The sequence below is a fragment of the Scatophagus argus genome, chromosome 19 (genome assembly GCF_020382885.2).
Source record: "Scatophagus argus isolate fScaArg1 chromosome 19, fScaArg1.pri, whole genome shotgun sequence".
NCBI lineage: Eukaryota > Metazoa > Chordata > Actinopteri > Scatophagidae > Scatophagus > Scatophagus argus.
The window spans coordinates 17,950,175-17,965,522 of record NC_058511.1 but is presented as its reverse complement, the minus strand read 5'-3'; the positions used below and the strand labels follow the sequence as shown (position 1 = coordinate 17,965,522).

Genomic DNA, 15,348 nt, shown 5'->3' with positions numbered 1-15,348 from the left:
TTTTGAGGAGCCAGCAACCACAAAACTGACTCCAGGTTGTATTTACATTAGAATGGGCAATGGTCACATGACTGCAGTGCATTTAAACACGCTGATACAGAAGCGTTCACTTCTGCACAGCCACATATGTAAACAGTTTTGATGTCTTCATGGCTTGATGGATAAACTTGCTCCAACCTCATCCTTTTCCTCTCCAGACTCGGGCAGTAAGATTGCGAAGCCCACCGTAGACCAGGAGGAGGACGAGGGGACGCAGTGGAGCTGCACCGCCTGCACCTTCCTCAACCACCCCGCCCTCAACCGCTGTGAACAGTGCGAGTTCCCGCGGCACTTCTGAGCCAACAAGGCTGCAACGCGCCGCCTGCACACCTGTCTTCAACAGGACGAGAATAGAAAAGGGCCTTCGTTTCGTTTACCCCTCGTTGTATGAAAACTCAAGATGGGTTGTAGTGCATCATGTGGCCTGTTTTCCTTGATTTTTTTGTTTTTTCCTCTCCTCTCTAAGGTTTGTAGAATGCTGTCCACTGAAGGCTTGACTGGATAGTGTTTACAGCATGTGTTTTTACATAAAGGCTGGCAGAGACGGATGATACCTCACCTTAGAGACTTGGATAGCGTGGGTCTACGGGTGACACTTTACCCCTGGGGATACCTCGCTGCTCCCACTTACAGTATTACAGTGTGGCCCTGCAGTGTGATGGCACACATACACGTACATACACACATACATACACACACACACACACACACACACACAATACAGGTGCCAATGTGCCTTTTGCTGATTGAATCATTTTGTTTTTCTTCCTCTGCGGTGGCATGACCTGGGGAATTAGGAACTGTGTTCAGCCACTGCTCTCCATCTGAAGGGAAAACTAACAGACTAATGTTGGACTTTAAAGTTTGTTTGCTGTTTCTAGAGGATGTCAAAGGGGGAACTGGTAGTGTCACTGCCACACAAACATGTCTCTTGTCCCGCCACCTCCCGCCTGTTCAATATTCCTTGTCTGGCTCTAGAGTCACGAGTTAATGAAAAAACAGAAACTGAGTTGCATGCTTTGTGTACAGTACACGGAGGCAGAAACTGTCCTTTTGAGCTTTTTACTGTACATAATTTTAGAATGTGCCTTAAAAGCCTTCTTCCTCACACTATGAATCACTTGTATTTCCTGTAAGTATAGCTTTATAGACTTTATTACCTTTTTTGTCTTGTTTTGTTTCCCTCTTTCAAACAAATAAGCACCATCCTTCCCTTTTTTAAGCTTTTTACTTGATTTCTGTGAGAGTTGAAGCCTTGCAGAAGGACAGGAGCAGAGCAGTAAAAACCCTTACAGTCATGAAGCTACATTTGCCCAGTCCGTTCATCGCTTGTGTAATTGCTGAGTTTCCTGTGTACGATCTGCAGATGCAGCAGAGTGGAAGGCGATGGAGGAGCCTTTTGTTTTTTTTTGTTTTTTTTTGTTTGTTTTTTTTGTTTTTTTTGTTTTTCCCCTCCCCTCTCCAGGAACGCCAAATATGTTGGGACTGTTGGGGAATGGAAGGGGGAAAGGGGTCAAAAATCAAAATTACAAACTGCCATCTTATCTGACAACTGGAATGTAGGTTTAATGTTTGGGGACAACTACACCTCAGTGCAAAGAGACACTCGTTTTTCAGTACAATCAGGAGGTTACTGCAGATCCTGGAACAGCTGATTGGCTTTTCCATGTTGCTCTGCACCTGAATTGGGTTTTTGTGAGGTATCAAAGTGAATATGTTTGTTTCTGTGATGTAGAAATATTCATATGGGTCCCATAACATCTTGGAAGCAGACAAGGCAAAATGTAAGCACAACATGACTGTCCACTTTGTATACTCTTATTTTGTATTTGGCTCATTTCATCCTCCTAAGCTTCTATTTATGAGGGTGTTTCTAAAGTTTACTTATTGTCATTAACTTACCTTAACTGTGGAGTAGTTAACTTTGTTTTTTTCCACATTTGTGAAATGTTGCCTTGCATCAGTGCCTTTAGAACTATTGAATTTGTATTGATAATCTATCCTGTCACATCTGAGTGCCATTTTTTTTAAACCAAATTCCTAGAATTGTTTAAACCCATTTAAAAGTAGAAGATGAATTATTGTCTCTGAAGCACTTGCACCATACTTTTTTTTTCCTTTCTCCAACCCAACAAAACCAATTTTCAGCTTTACCTGCACCTTGGTGTGAAGAGGCAGTTTATTCATGTTTTATTAAATGGAAAAAAAATAATTTGGATATCTAAAGTGTTTTTTTGGATTTTAGCTGGGAAAACTGTCTTTGTAACAGATAAGTTATTTGTAAAAATAATAAAAAAAAATCTATTCTGATTTGTTTGGTTTGTCTTCTGTGTTTTAAACCACTAGGTGGCAGAAGAGACCAACAGAGGTTTCAGCATAGACCAGTTCCTCCAGCTTCACGTTTCCTTTGGAAAGTCTGGTTAGGCTGAACTTTCACACAAACATTTTTGCTACGTCATAGCAGGAAAACTGCAGCTGGAACTAATAATTAAAACGGTACATTCGTACATACGGGTACATTCCACTGCAGAACTCTGGTATTGTGAGTACTGGCTCACTGGGACACTTAGAATAGTTTCATTATTAATTACACCTGTACTTTTCCTGTTATGGCAAGGCAACATGTCTTTTATGAAAAATATCTGCTGAATGTGAAACCAAGAACCTGTCACATGGTGTCATACTGCTGCTGACCTGCTGGAGGTTTTGCACTGATAACCATTTGTGTCTGGTAGTTGAGTGATGGGAGGCATCAACCTGGGCATTACAGTAACACCTGAAAGCTTTAACTAGAGTACTGAAGGAGTGGGCTGCCCTACTGATGTAAAGCTAGACTTTGTGACACCTGAAAGAACATAGAACATATTCTTGCTCTTATGAGTTATAAGTTGATTTCAAAAGCAATACAAGTGACTTCCGACAACAGCCTAACACTATTATGACCAGCGTATTACTGAAAAGTGCTCAAACCTCTCAGCAGGTAAGAGGTGGATTACACTTTGGACTGGTCACCAGTCAATTGCAGGGCTGACAAGACAGACAACCATACACACACCCCTAGGGGCAACCATACACACACCCCTAGGGGCAATGTAGAGTAGCCAATTAATCTGATGTGCATGTTTTTGGTATTGTGGGAGGAAGCCGGAGTACCTGGAGAAAACCCATGCAGAGTTTGCATGTTCTCCCTGCAGGCACAGGGAGAACATGCAAACTCCACATCCCGGGCCCAGACCAGGATTCAAACCTGGAACCCTCTTGCTATGAGGCGACAGTGCTAACCACTGCACCACCGTGCCACCCTTGGCCTTGATAACTGATGAAAAATACCTGCTGTGTCTTTGACAACACCACCAGAGAGCAGTGTAGCAGCAGTCCATGATAAAATATCTTCAAGATTTACCTTACCCACCTACAATGATGGTTTCATATGTTCATCATAGACAAAAATCCAGAATAAATTTTGTGCTTTTATTTCACAAGCCACTAAAATTCATATCAAAAACAGCTCAGTGACATTCTTTACAGAAGTCCAGAATAGGGTAATAGAGTTCCTCACTTTGAGGCAACATGAGAAAACAACACATGCTGCTTTGATTTAATGTTTGTCAGTGCTACAATAAGTAGCATGTATGGCGCATAGTGCATTGCACTTTTAAATTCACATAATCTTAAGTCTGCTACACTTTTAAGATTTTCTCAGATTGAATCATTTCTTAATGCTTAAAATACAAGGTACACCTGGAATATGTTCAAGTAAAAGTGATAGTTTTCCCACAGTCATTACAAGAAAAATATACATTTTCTTTTTGTTTCCATTTTCATTTAGATGAGAACTTCAATGTGGGCTCAATTTGAGTAAGAAGAAAAGAGTCTTTCTAATCTAGAAGGAAATGTGGTTGGTTCTGTGGCTCTGGATGAGTGGGATCAGTTCGGACATTTCTGAGATGTGTGGGTAAGCATTCATTACTTGCTCCACCATGCTCTTAGGGAAGAGGGTGCTCAGCTGGCTCCTGAGGGCATTCTTGTGTTCGCTGGATGGGCCCCTGTTCCCGCCATTAGAAAGGCAGACCTGTGCCCATGGGTCTCTTGGTAAGCTTTGGCTCTGTATGCGATGAGGCTGTTTGAAGTACTTTTCTGGAAACTGGCCAGGATACTCCCCATTATGTGGAGGCAGAGCTGGACAGGAACTCCATGCTGTATAGTGGTGGGGGGGCATCATGGTCTGCCTCTGACCACACCTGCACTGGCTGCACATGTGTTCACAAGTCACTGGACTGTTTTGATGAGGGAAGTAACCTCCTCTGCCCATGCATGGCCTCTGGTGGTTCCCACCGAATGACCCTGACAGGGAGTAGTCGTCATGGCTCAGGCTGTAGCTAGCCACCCCGCTACTGTAGCTGTGAGAAGGGAACTCTGTGTTGCAGGGCAGATCTTGGATGTAGAGCCTAGACAAGGAGCTCTCCATGGAGCTGAAGGCCTCGTCCACATCCAGGCTGGGGCAGTGGTGGAGACTTGTGTTAGATTGGCTCCTTGGGCTGCTGGTTTCTCTCTGATAGATGAAGTGCTCAATGGGTGAAGCCCTGTGGGACTGATCGTCTATGCTGAGAGGCGGGGGGGTGGATGAAGTGTATCTGTGCTCTGGCTGATACCCAGCAGGACAGTAGTATGTGTCCTGCATGCTCGGTTTGGGTGAGAAGTTCTTGGCTCTGTCACTCAGCGCCCTCAGTTCATCGGCCACCGAGAGCTGTGATTGGTTGTTCCGTTCTGGGTGGTAAAACTTGCACTTGACTCCATAGGTACACTTCTTTCCTGAAAGAAAGAAAGAAAGCCGATGTTATTTATGGGCTCCTCAGCCATAAACATACATCAAAGTTTTCACATATCCAGTGAAACATCTCAACATCTTCTAGATGTATTGGCTCACAATGTAGTACCTTTTCCCACACCTTGTATCCTAATGGCTGACTTTTCATATCAATAAATTCAATATTTTCTGGTTTACATTCCAAACATACATATGAAAATGATGACATTTTGATTTGACATTATGATGAGTGGCTGCTGCTGAAGCTGAGGGTTGTAGTGAAGCTATTCCTAAACTTGTGCAGTGTACTCTAACATGTCTGTCATATCTGATAGAGGTACCAGGTGGCTATAGTCAAAGCTGTGGTGACATTCAACGCTCTCCTTCTTACAAGTTGCACTGGTGTCAAATAGCATTTACTTTAATTTTCTGGTTCACAGTTGTCTGTCTACGTCCGAAATTATGGATGGAACCTGGACTGAATCTAAACTATAAGCATTTGCCTGTTTGGCCTGATTTTAGTTGCTTCCATATACTGTAATAAATAAGAATAAGGGGCAGAGGCATGGTGACATCACCCACTGGTTTTCTGGACTACTACCTTTGATTGGATCTGACTAAGAACCCGATTTGTTACTTGTTTGGTAGCGACTTGTCAATCACATGGTAGACACACCCTAGAGTATATCCTGTTTTATTGTCTGTTTTACTCTAAATGGAACCATAATTTACAAAAGGAACGTCATGCTGGATTCATTAAGACTTGAAACTAGTGACTGAAACGGTAAATGCGTTAGAAAGCTGATTACTGAGGTAATAGGAGGGTCATTTTCTCATAAGCTTTTCCTTAAAACCAGCGGAGTTGCTCGCTTGTGGTCATTAAAAAGAATTTAGGTTTAAGTCACTTCTGCATTGGCTCCATTTTTCAGACCAAGAAGTTCCATCCGCTTACTATATTGTTTGTGGTCGCTTCACATCAATGCCACAATGTTTCATTGCCTATAAATACCAGTATGCATATGGTTGTGTGTGTATTTTTATCAATACATCTGGCCATTAAACATAACGGTTCTAAGGTGTTTCTTGCTACTTTGTAATATAAATAAGCAGTAGAGACTATCAAACAGACTTGTCACAGACCCACTTGTTGACTACACACTTCATTTTCCTTCAGCTGGCTTGTTTTGTTGTTGCTGCTGTTTTAATCCCCCAGGGGAGTACAAGGAAGTGTAACCTGAGCAGTTCTGTTGTTGCTGGGTGAAACAGAAATGTAAACCAACCGTAAGGACAGTGTTGCAGCTTGTTGTCTGGGGTCCATGGCTTTTTGCGAAGAAAATCATCAATGGGGGGGCCATTTCTACCCAGAGGATCATCCGGGGGCATGAACCTGCACCAGAACACAAGCACAGTTAAGATCCAGCAGTTGAGATGTTGAGGCTCCTGCATGTTGTCTGTGTATGATGACCTAAAGCTACCATGAGTCTTACTTGTCATTAGCGAAGGTGTACATCAGCAGCCTCTCCTCTATGAACTTTTTCCACTGGGGACTCTCTGTCTGCAGGTCACGGTAGTTGTCGTTGGACACGATGATGCCATCGGAGTCAAAGGCCAGCTTGACGATGTACCGGTCATCGTAGCACACCACCCTCTTACCGTTTACACAGCGGGATGGCGTGTATACCAGGATCTTCCTCCTCTCCAGCTCATGCAGAATATGTTGATCTGCCAAATCCACATGAGAACAGTGGTGATTTATCAGTGTATTTTATCATTTATCAAGGTTTATTATAAGGCATAGCAACAGGGAAAAAAACTACAAAAATATGTCTTGTTGTCAGTATGTTTCATCTAATGTTATTCCACTATTCTAAGAGTGTGATTCATTTATTTATTTATTTATTTTTTAAATTTTATGTGAATTTGAATGTTTTTTTTGTTTTTTTTTATGTTTCCAAGAAATTTGTGTGTGTGTGTGTGGGGGGGTGCAATCTTTTTAAAATGCCTCATTTTTGTGCTTTTATAAGGTTTTATGGGGTTATTGAGTTTTAGTCCTTATTTTTGTGCATTAAAAGAAAAGTCTGTTTGTCTTTAGCTATTAAAGCGAGCATTACATTTCAAATGACAAGAGAGCATGTCATTGCCAGTAAGCAGACGCTGATGCAAGTAAGCTGCGCTTTGTAGTCCAAATGAATCTGTTTTTAGCTAACATGATCCAACATGAACAATATCTTGGATTTCAGTTTCCGCGGTCGCACTTCCTCATTGTTTTCGCAGGCAGTGTGATTTTTGTTTTTTGTTTTTTGCGGTGAAACAACATTAAACCTATTGGACTCTATTGGAATCCACTGTAAATCCAAGCTGGCCACAGCCTCTCTGCATGAAGGGTCAGGCTGCCAAACAGGGTGAAGGTAACAGCCAGGACAGAGGGATGGCACATTTTGGTGACTAGTAATTTCCAGCTCATGCCAGCGCTGTCTCAACATGCTATATGAAAAACACCCAGCGTTGTGACTTCTACTGTTTTTTTCACTTTTTTTCAAGTGGTTTCATTGCTATAACTGTAAAACGCATCATCAAGCAGGTTTTTCTGTGGAAACTAACGTCCTGTTTATGCATGTTACAATCAACTGATATTTTCTTACATTAAAATGGAATGTTAGAAAATCCTCAGTGGTAATTTGTACTGTCTTGGCATAACTCCCTACGTTTGATGGTACCCTCAAGCTAGTGGACAACTGATATGATTTATTTGTTGGGTCAATTACAAAACTATGGAAAGTAAGGGTGTAATTCTAAAGAGATGTGTCTGCAGAAGTAAAGCTGTACTGATCAATATTCATTGTGTTAACTATGCATCACTGAGAGTCATGTTGCAGGGGGCTGATTGTTTTGACAGAGAATTATCAGCCGACTGCAGTTTCCGTCAGCTCTGCAGAGATTTTAAGCCTATTTTAGTTTGCTGTTTTTGTTGTACAGTCCACAAACTCTGCTTCCATTAATCTTTCCTACAACTTCAGGGGAAAAGCTATGATAAACCCATTGTGTGTTACCTGCCCAACACCAAACAGCAGAGAACAAAGCTAGTGGCAAGCTGGTAAAAATAAGTAATTTTGCAGCCAAAGAGCCAGATATTTTTCAAAGTAACTAATGCGAATAAAAACAGAGCAAAACGGAAAGTGGTTATTGAACATACATGCAACAGGTGGACACAACTCTGAATGTGGCATTGTATCAGGTGAAGGTGTAAATAATTTTTTTGTTCGTCAACAGCTGTAACAACTTCATAGGCTTGTTATACTGCCCCCAAATGGCCCCAAGTATTATCAAGGCAGCTTTAAAATTGAAGTGACATCAGTGATGTGTTGGCCAAAGCAGCAAGATGGAGATCACTCTCAGAGCACCTTGTAATTGATAATCAGGTTCCTCGAAAGCACCTGATGGCTCCAGCGTGACGTATGATAGATGGTTATGACTCACCTTCTGGCATTTACAGATTTTATTTGTGAGCCTGTGACACCCTGTACTGAAGCTAAAAACGGCATGACAAGCCCTTATAACGAAGTTGGCATGTAAAATGTGGCTCTGCTCTTAAGGTTTATCCTTAAATGAGGTTTAAATTCCAGTTTATCCTGATCAGTCACACAAAGGCCACAGTCGCTGCTACATTAATAATTGTCTGTAAACCACCTGTGGCCGTGTTGTAACACCATCACAATTAACATCACCATTGGGTGAGGTCAGACTTGTGACTTGAGTCTCAAAAGTGTTCACACAAACCCAAGAACAAAAATAACATGGAAGTCCTCACAATGAGAATGAGCATCTCAGCTCATTGGGGTGGTCTTACCTGTAATGAGTGCCTCAGGTCGTGGCTGCTCCTTCCTCCACAGGGGAATGAACACGGTGATGTCCCGCAACCCTTTGTCCCAGAACCAGTTCACTGCCAGCTGGATGCCCTGGCATGAAAACACCTTCTTATCGCCATGGCTACAAAGACACAGAAACCAGGGTTAGAAAAAAAAGACTTCTTCTTTTGTGTTTCCACACACGCATCTCTTCTCTGTTTTTCAGGAAGTGTCACAACGTGTTCAGAGTTCTCTAAAGCATTGCAAAATGAAATTGCAAAAGCACAGAGATGACTAATTTGACACAGAGTTGTTCACTGTTCACATGCACTTTGTCTCAGTGACGACCTTATTAATTCTTAAACTGAAAAATCTGAAGGTTGTTTTTTTTTTTCGCTGTCAGATTCAGGTTTCACACACAAAAAAGACAATCATCGTGAAAAAAAAAAAAGACAATCAACAAATCCAAACCCTGACCATAACTTCACCTCACTGAGGTTGTTTCAAGTGCATTTTAAAATATTACATTCTGAGGATTAGATTAGTTTTAATAGTAGCAGTTTTACACATTTTTCTTTATATGACAAGATCATAAACTGGAACATTTTTGCTGGAGGAAAAAGTAAAGACTGCATGTGTGTGCACATAGGCGCATGCGCATGGGGGTTTCCCTTCTTTCTATGAGCAGGAAGTGGTGAGACACTTTGCATAAAAGAGCTTCCAAAGACATTAGACTTGCATGTGATACAGTTAGTCAGAACCCATGAGTCTTCTGTATGTCTTTTTATATCTTGTATATCTTTATATATTACGTCATAAAGTTTACTTTGAATGATAGCCGCTGATAAGGTTGATAATTTACACTTACAGCCTGTAGATAAATTAAATACAATAAATTCTAGCAGAGAGTTACACATCAAGTGTGCTTGGAGCTGGCTTATCACAGGCTTGTATATTTCACTGTCTGAACGTGTCCTTTAGTTAAACAACTCCCAAAGTGGCTAACGAAAGCAGCAGAGACACATGTAAGAAGCAGTGACATAATGGAAACAAGCTATCATGGGGAAATAACTCTACTGTATTCAGAAAGAAACTGACATTATTAGAATTACATTTTATTTAAAATGTGAAAATGCAAATGCAAAAATACTCATTCGGGAGACTGTTATGCAAAGCCGTGTAATGTCGACTAGAAGCTTTTTGCTGCTTGTACAGTGTATATACTGACATATGATTATTTGGTTGTGATGGCTAACATGTTAGCAAGTGATTTAATATATATATAGATATCCAGTGGACACAGAGCAACATTTGTATTCAGTAGTATTTATGCATGTTGAAACCTGACAGTGTAGTGAAGTATTTTACTCCTCTTTTGGTCTCCACAATGTCCTGGGGAAAATATCTGTTTCTTTAGCTCTTTTCACTGCTGCCTGTGTTTGTCTGCAGTTTGCTGACGAGTAGGTGGTGTACAGTGGTGGTGTACAGTGGTGGTGGTGTACAGTGGTGGTGTACAGTGGTGGTGGTGTACAGTGGTGGTGTACAGCGGGTTTATCACTGTATGTGCAGAACGGAATGGGTGTCTACTCGTGGATGAGAGGCTCGTACTGGAGACAGACCAGTTAGCTGGTTTCTTGTCAATGAGCAAACGCTCCGCATGGTGATATGGGAAGAAAGTTTGTGCATGAAAACAGTCACAACAAAGTCTGTGGATTGTCTTAAGAAACTGGGTCATGATTTCTGGAAAAGAGAAGTTGTTTTGGAGGTATCAGCTGTGGAGATGCCTGCCTTCTCTTGAACATAATGGAGCTAGATGGCACTTCACTTGTGGTGCTCAAAACTCTGAAAAGTGTATTTGAAAAACAACAGTCTCGATGGATAAACTGTACTACAGGTAAAAGGAGAAATATTTATTTTAGATTTTACCTTTAAGCTCGCAACTTGCTTCAAATTCTATGCTCTTATTCATTTTTTTGTTTCTAAAACTGAAAAAACCTAGATGTCAAAGTCAGTGTCGTGCACGTTAAGCCAGTTGCTTAATGTTTTCTGTGGCTCTGGATTCAAATTACTGAAGTAAGATTGTCTGAGTAATCTTGGTTTGGGCTGGGAAAGCTTCCGTTACATTCTTGGGGGTGGCGGGTTGGGGAGACGTGGGTGCTTACCGAGCAGGGAGGGTCTAACAAAAGATAATGTTAAGCTGCATTATGAGAAGCGTTTTTGCAGTTTGAGTCACACTAGTCAGATCATCTCGACTTCTGCTACTTCGACTGCGACCGTTCTTTTTTTAATCTGTCGCTCACAGGTCTCCCTACTTCATGAAAATGCAACACTAAATCACTGTAGTGCGCTTTTAATAACCGGCTACACTCATGGTCGGTAGTGGGAGTGAATGAGATTGGACATGGGGATTATTCAGGTGAAAAAGCTCAGATTGAAAGCTAACAGCACCTTGACAGGAGTACAGGGAAACAGATTTTAGCCTCTGGGATTTCATGCTTGGGGCTGAACTATAGTCACAATACCCCACATGGAAATAAAGGTGTGACAGTTAATATTTTAGCCTTCTTCCTTGTTCTGCTTCATGTCTTTACAGGAATATGTGTTGTGAAAAGATCTCTCTTTTGTTTTCTTTTATGACTTTGTACTGCGTGATCCACCTACTTTGTTATTTGTATGAACAAATTTTGGCCCAGCATTTCCTTGTTACCCAATTTAGGTCAAGTAAAATTGGCAACCATGGGATCAGATGATGTTCCACTTCATTTCCACAACTCCACTTCCTTTATGTTGCAAATAGAGCAAGATACAAGTGTCACCTATGGTAAACAGCTTGAAACTGATCTGAAAATGTGAGAAAGGTGGCAACACTTTTCCTTTCAGGGATCACATAATCTTGAACTGAGTGAGCATAAAGGGAAAAATATTGGCACACGTGTTTTTACTTTACCACATGCTTAAAGAGGAAGTGTGGTGTGATCAAATCTGTGAAGTGAAACAAGATTTGATACAAATAGATATGCTGTATACAAACAGGAACCGAAGTGCTGTTCATACATACTATATTTGAGGTACATCAACTTTACTTGACTTTGTCCATTCAATGACACTTTATTCTTCCTTTCTGAGGTATATACTTGACTCTACTACATTTGTCTGGCAAATAACAAATGTGATATATTCATATACATTAAATTAACGCAGGATTTAAGGCAATTTAAATTAAAATTCTGCTTATGGCACCAGCAATATGTAATGCAATATCACAATATACCACTCTGCAATGTACCATTCTGCCTGTTCTGCCTACTTTTGATACCTCAAGTATATTTTGCTGAATATACTATGAGTCAATCTCCCACCACTGTAGCTGGATATAAACATATGCACACTGAGATATGATAATAATTTAGTTTTCTAGATGATAAATGTACTAAGATGACTCACCTCATGGCCACATTGCTTCCATCTATAACCACTGGTCTGAAAGCAGCAACTGGCTCTCTGTCTGAAGCAGGTTTGGGTTGACCAGGATTCGGACTGCAGCCTCTCGCCACCAGCTTGGGACTGTTTGGGACACTTTTGTTTATGTAAGTGCGAGTGTGGCAGGTCTTTATCAGCTCCTCCAGGATGTCGTTGGTCTGGGCATCATGGTGGAGGCTCTCCAGTACCCTCAGGATGTCACTGTGAGAATATCCCAATTTTAGAAATCGCTCCACTTTGGCATGCTGCTGCTGGTGGTCCATTGTCGATGCTGATTCAGAATTCGTGTGTTGCCTCTGCTCTGTCTTCTCTGAGTGAGGAATCCTCCTCGCCTCCTTATTCTCATTCGTCGGTGTCTCCACGGCAAAGGCCTGTGTTTCAAAACAAATGACAGGTGTCAAAGGGAGAAAGGGACAGACCAGCCTCTGTCACTATAAACACAGGAAGCACAGCTGCGGTCTCACAGGGGGTTTTGCACGAATTGACTGTGGTTTGGTGCTGGCTGATGGAATCTGCTCTGGTTACCACAGACTTATGACTGCCAGCGCAAGCACTAACACTAGCTGACGTCAGGCTGGTTAAGAAAGCCCCTCTCTCTCCCTCTCACACACACATGCAGACGCACTAAGAGAGGAAGCAGAGGGTCTGCACCGATCTTAGTCTAATTTTACCTCCACTGTCACTGGGGTCAGTTACCAAAACAAACATGAATGGAACTGATGTGAAAGTGACTCGCCTCACCCCACGCCAAACATGTTTTATAGCTCTGTACGGAAATCCCCTTAACTTCAAGAGAGATCACACTGATGCATATGAGGATGAAGACTGTTGAATAACCCGGCCCACGTCTTTCACTCTTCCTCCCACAAAGCAGTACAAAACTTGAACAAGGTGTTACACCACAAACAATGAAAACAAAACCACTGTAACAGCAGCCGAGAAGGAGCGTAATGAACTGAACTGCCGTCTTGTTTACAGGCTTAACATAGCTGTCATACTTGGATGCATTTTTCTTCACGTAGCCTTTTTGATCCTTGACATACAAGACAGATGAAGTAGCCTCCACTAACATTTGATATGTCAACCAAACATTTGAGGTATGGGGAAAAAAAAACCAAAGGTGTGACGTAAACCTCATCAGGACTTCCTTGTTCTACAAACGTCTTAACAAACAAATATGTTATCTGAAACAATACACCATCAAACAGGCCAGCAGCACTTGGCTCAAAAATATTTTGATTAGAGACATCCTCTACGAGGGGCTCGGCTCTGCACAGACTTGCTACAACCTGCACCAAACCACATCCTTCTCTGCTGAGTTGACATACAACACAGGCCCTCACACTGATTTTCTCTCTGAAAATAAAGAGTATGATTATCCCTGCCTGCTTTCTTCACATGTTCAAACTCCAGCAACCTTTGTTCTTGGTAATGCTGTGCTCACATAAGCAGACAATTTGACCCTACTTGCCTCTCGCAACCTGAAACATGACAAGCCTGAGCAAGACAAAACGGCTGACTCTCACAGTTCACATTTAACACAAACAGCGGAGCTACACTGTCACATGACTCGAGTCGTCCGTACTTACACATTCAACAAATGGTAGATCGATGCATGAGTCTCTCTTGCTGTCTCTCTTGAGTGTGAACTGCTCTCAGTCAGTCAGTCAGTCGCTCTGAGAAGCAGACCTGCCTGTGTCAAGCTGTTCTTATTACTCATAGGAGGAAGTGACTATCACTGCTGAGAAAAAAAAAAAAAAATTCTCTCTGACCAGCAAGGAAGAGAACACACTCTGAATATGTGATCACAACTTCCTCATCTGCATTCAGCGTTGTCCTGGGAGTCTGAGGGAATTATCTCGAAATGCTGACTGAAGGGTTGTGACAAATCCAACGTAGAGCACCAGGAAGTAAAGTTATTTAAAATGAATTATGTTCTCCACAGTAAATGTATCTCTGAGTTTGCAACATTAAATAAGTGTGTTGGATTAATGGTTAAAGGAAAAAACCAAAACAAAACAGATATGCTCATTTGTGTTCTGCAGCAAAAATATCCACATATTCCTTTAAGTGTGCCTTAATGGTGTAATACCAAACCTTTCCATCATTACAAAATAATAAAAATTTAAATTTGAAATATTTTCAGATATTCGGTGTCAATATGCAGATAGCCGTCAAAGACAATAGTATCAATTTGTTTTGTGTGTCAATTTTTGGAGTGACACTGCTCACCATTTTTCAGATGTTCATTATCCATGCCAACGTCCAGCTTCGGACAAGTGACATAAAAACACGTGATATCAGCAATGACACTGATGTTCACAACCACACGGTGACATTTTAGTCTTGGCAGCATGTAAACAACAACAACGTGTAAGCTATGATCTCTGTCTGTCAGTTGAACAAAGACAAGGCTGTCAGACGGGCTACAACTAAAAATAGCTGACCTGGATCGGTTTGAGTTTTTCAAGTGAGTTAAGATTCATTTTCACACGGGTGCAGGGTAATATCCTCAATTGTGCTGTTATTTAGATGATTTCACGTTATTGTCTTTATTATTAAGTGTAATGTGAAACCAGAAACTGACAAACTGGGATACACTTTCCTGAAGTGCCTCTTATTCTGAGAACTGCAGCGGTCAAAGTGCTCAGGCTGTGCTGACAGTGTGTTCACACAGCTGTGGATCTCCACACACACCCTTTTTTTCTTTGATACCTTTGAAAAAAGGAACCTATTTGTCTGCAAAGGAAGAAGGAATCAGGTCAATAACATCACGATGACAACGTGAGGATAAGGAAGAGGAAGAAACTGGGAGAGAAAATCAATAATGCCAGAGACAGGAAAAGTAACAGTCACAATGAAACAGCATTTATTTCTAATGTTTGCTCTCTATCTAACCAGGATATTCGACATGCCAAAAAAAAAAGAAGAAAAAATTCAACCAATGGGCTATCAATGTGTGTGAGTAAGTGAGTGTGTGTGTGTGTGTGTCTGTGTCTGTGTCTGAGGGAGAGAGGGAGGGGCAGGACTGCTGATTGCAATCTTTTTCATTTAGACTTCTGTACAGGTACAACATGAGCTGACAATTAACGACAGGTACAGTACAGTCTCTTCTGCAAGGACAAGGGAAAGACCGATATGACAGAACAAGGAAATAAAGTGGCGGTGCGGGGAAAT

At 41.5% G+C, this 15,348-nt stretch overlaps 2 protein-coding genes across 8 annotated transcripts in view; one reads left to right on the top strand and one right to left on the bottom strand.

The window, feature by feature from the left end:
* tab2 (TGF-beta activated kinase 1 (MAP3K7) binding protein 2) overlaps positions 1 to 2,349 on the top strand; it is a 36,456-nt gene extending 34,107 nt beyond the window's left edge. For all 7 annotated transcript variants that reach the window (XM_046372578.1, XM_046372583.1, XM_046372581.1 and 4 more), the window contains one exon: positions 198 to 2,349. In XM_046372578.1, the coding sequence (XP_046228534.1) occupies positions 198 to 337 (140 nt within the window). In that variant the 3' untranslated portion in view covers positions 338 to 2,349. The remainder of the gene's footprint in view (positions 1 to 197) is intronic.
* A 1,147-nt stretch (positions 2,350 to 3,496) lies between these two features.
* Positions 3,497 to 13,907, bottom strand: LOC124050744 (probable ribonuclease ZC3H12D). The gene is made up of 6 exons (XM_046373549.1): positions 13,761 to 13,907; positions 12,136 to 12,542; positions 8,694 to 8,833; positions 6,334 to 6,568; positions 6,127 to 6,233; positions 3,497 to 4,851 (listed from the first exon to the last, which is right to left on the bottom strand). The coding sequence occupies exons 2-6, from the start codon at positions 12,432 to 12,434 to the stop codon at positions 3,923 to 3,925; spliced, it is 1,710 nt and encodes a 569-aa protein (XP_046229505.1). The 5' UTR covers positions 12,435 to 12,542; positions 13,761 to 13,907; the 3' UTR covers positions 3,497 to 3,922.
* Positions 13,908 to 15,348: the final 1,441 nt, after the last annotated feature.

Bases quoted from the DNA above. Each gene is read 5' to 3' on its own strand.
- LOC124050744 (XM_046373549.1), bottom strand. From the start codon at position 12,434: ATGGACCACCAGCAGCAGCATGCCAAAGTGGAGCGATTTCTAAAATTG. The intron at 8,834-12,135 runs GTGAGTCATCTT...GTGTCTTTGTAG, and splicing joins GGAAGCAATGTGGCCATGAG to CCATGGCGATAAGAAGGTGT. The intron at 6,234-6,333 runs GTAAGACTCATG...GTTCTGGTGCAG, and splicing joins TACACCTTCGCTAATGACAA to GTTCATGCCCCCGGATGATC.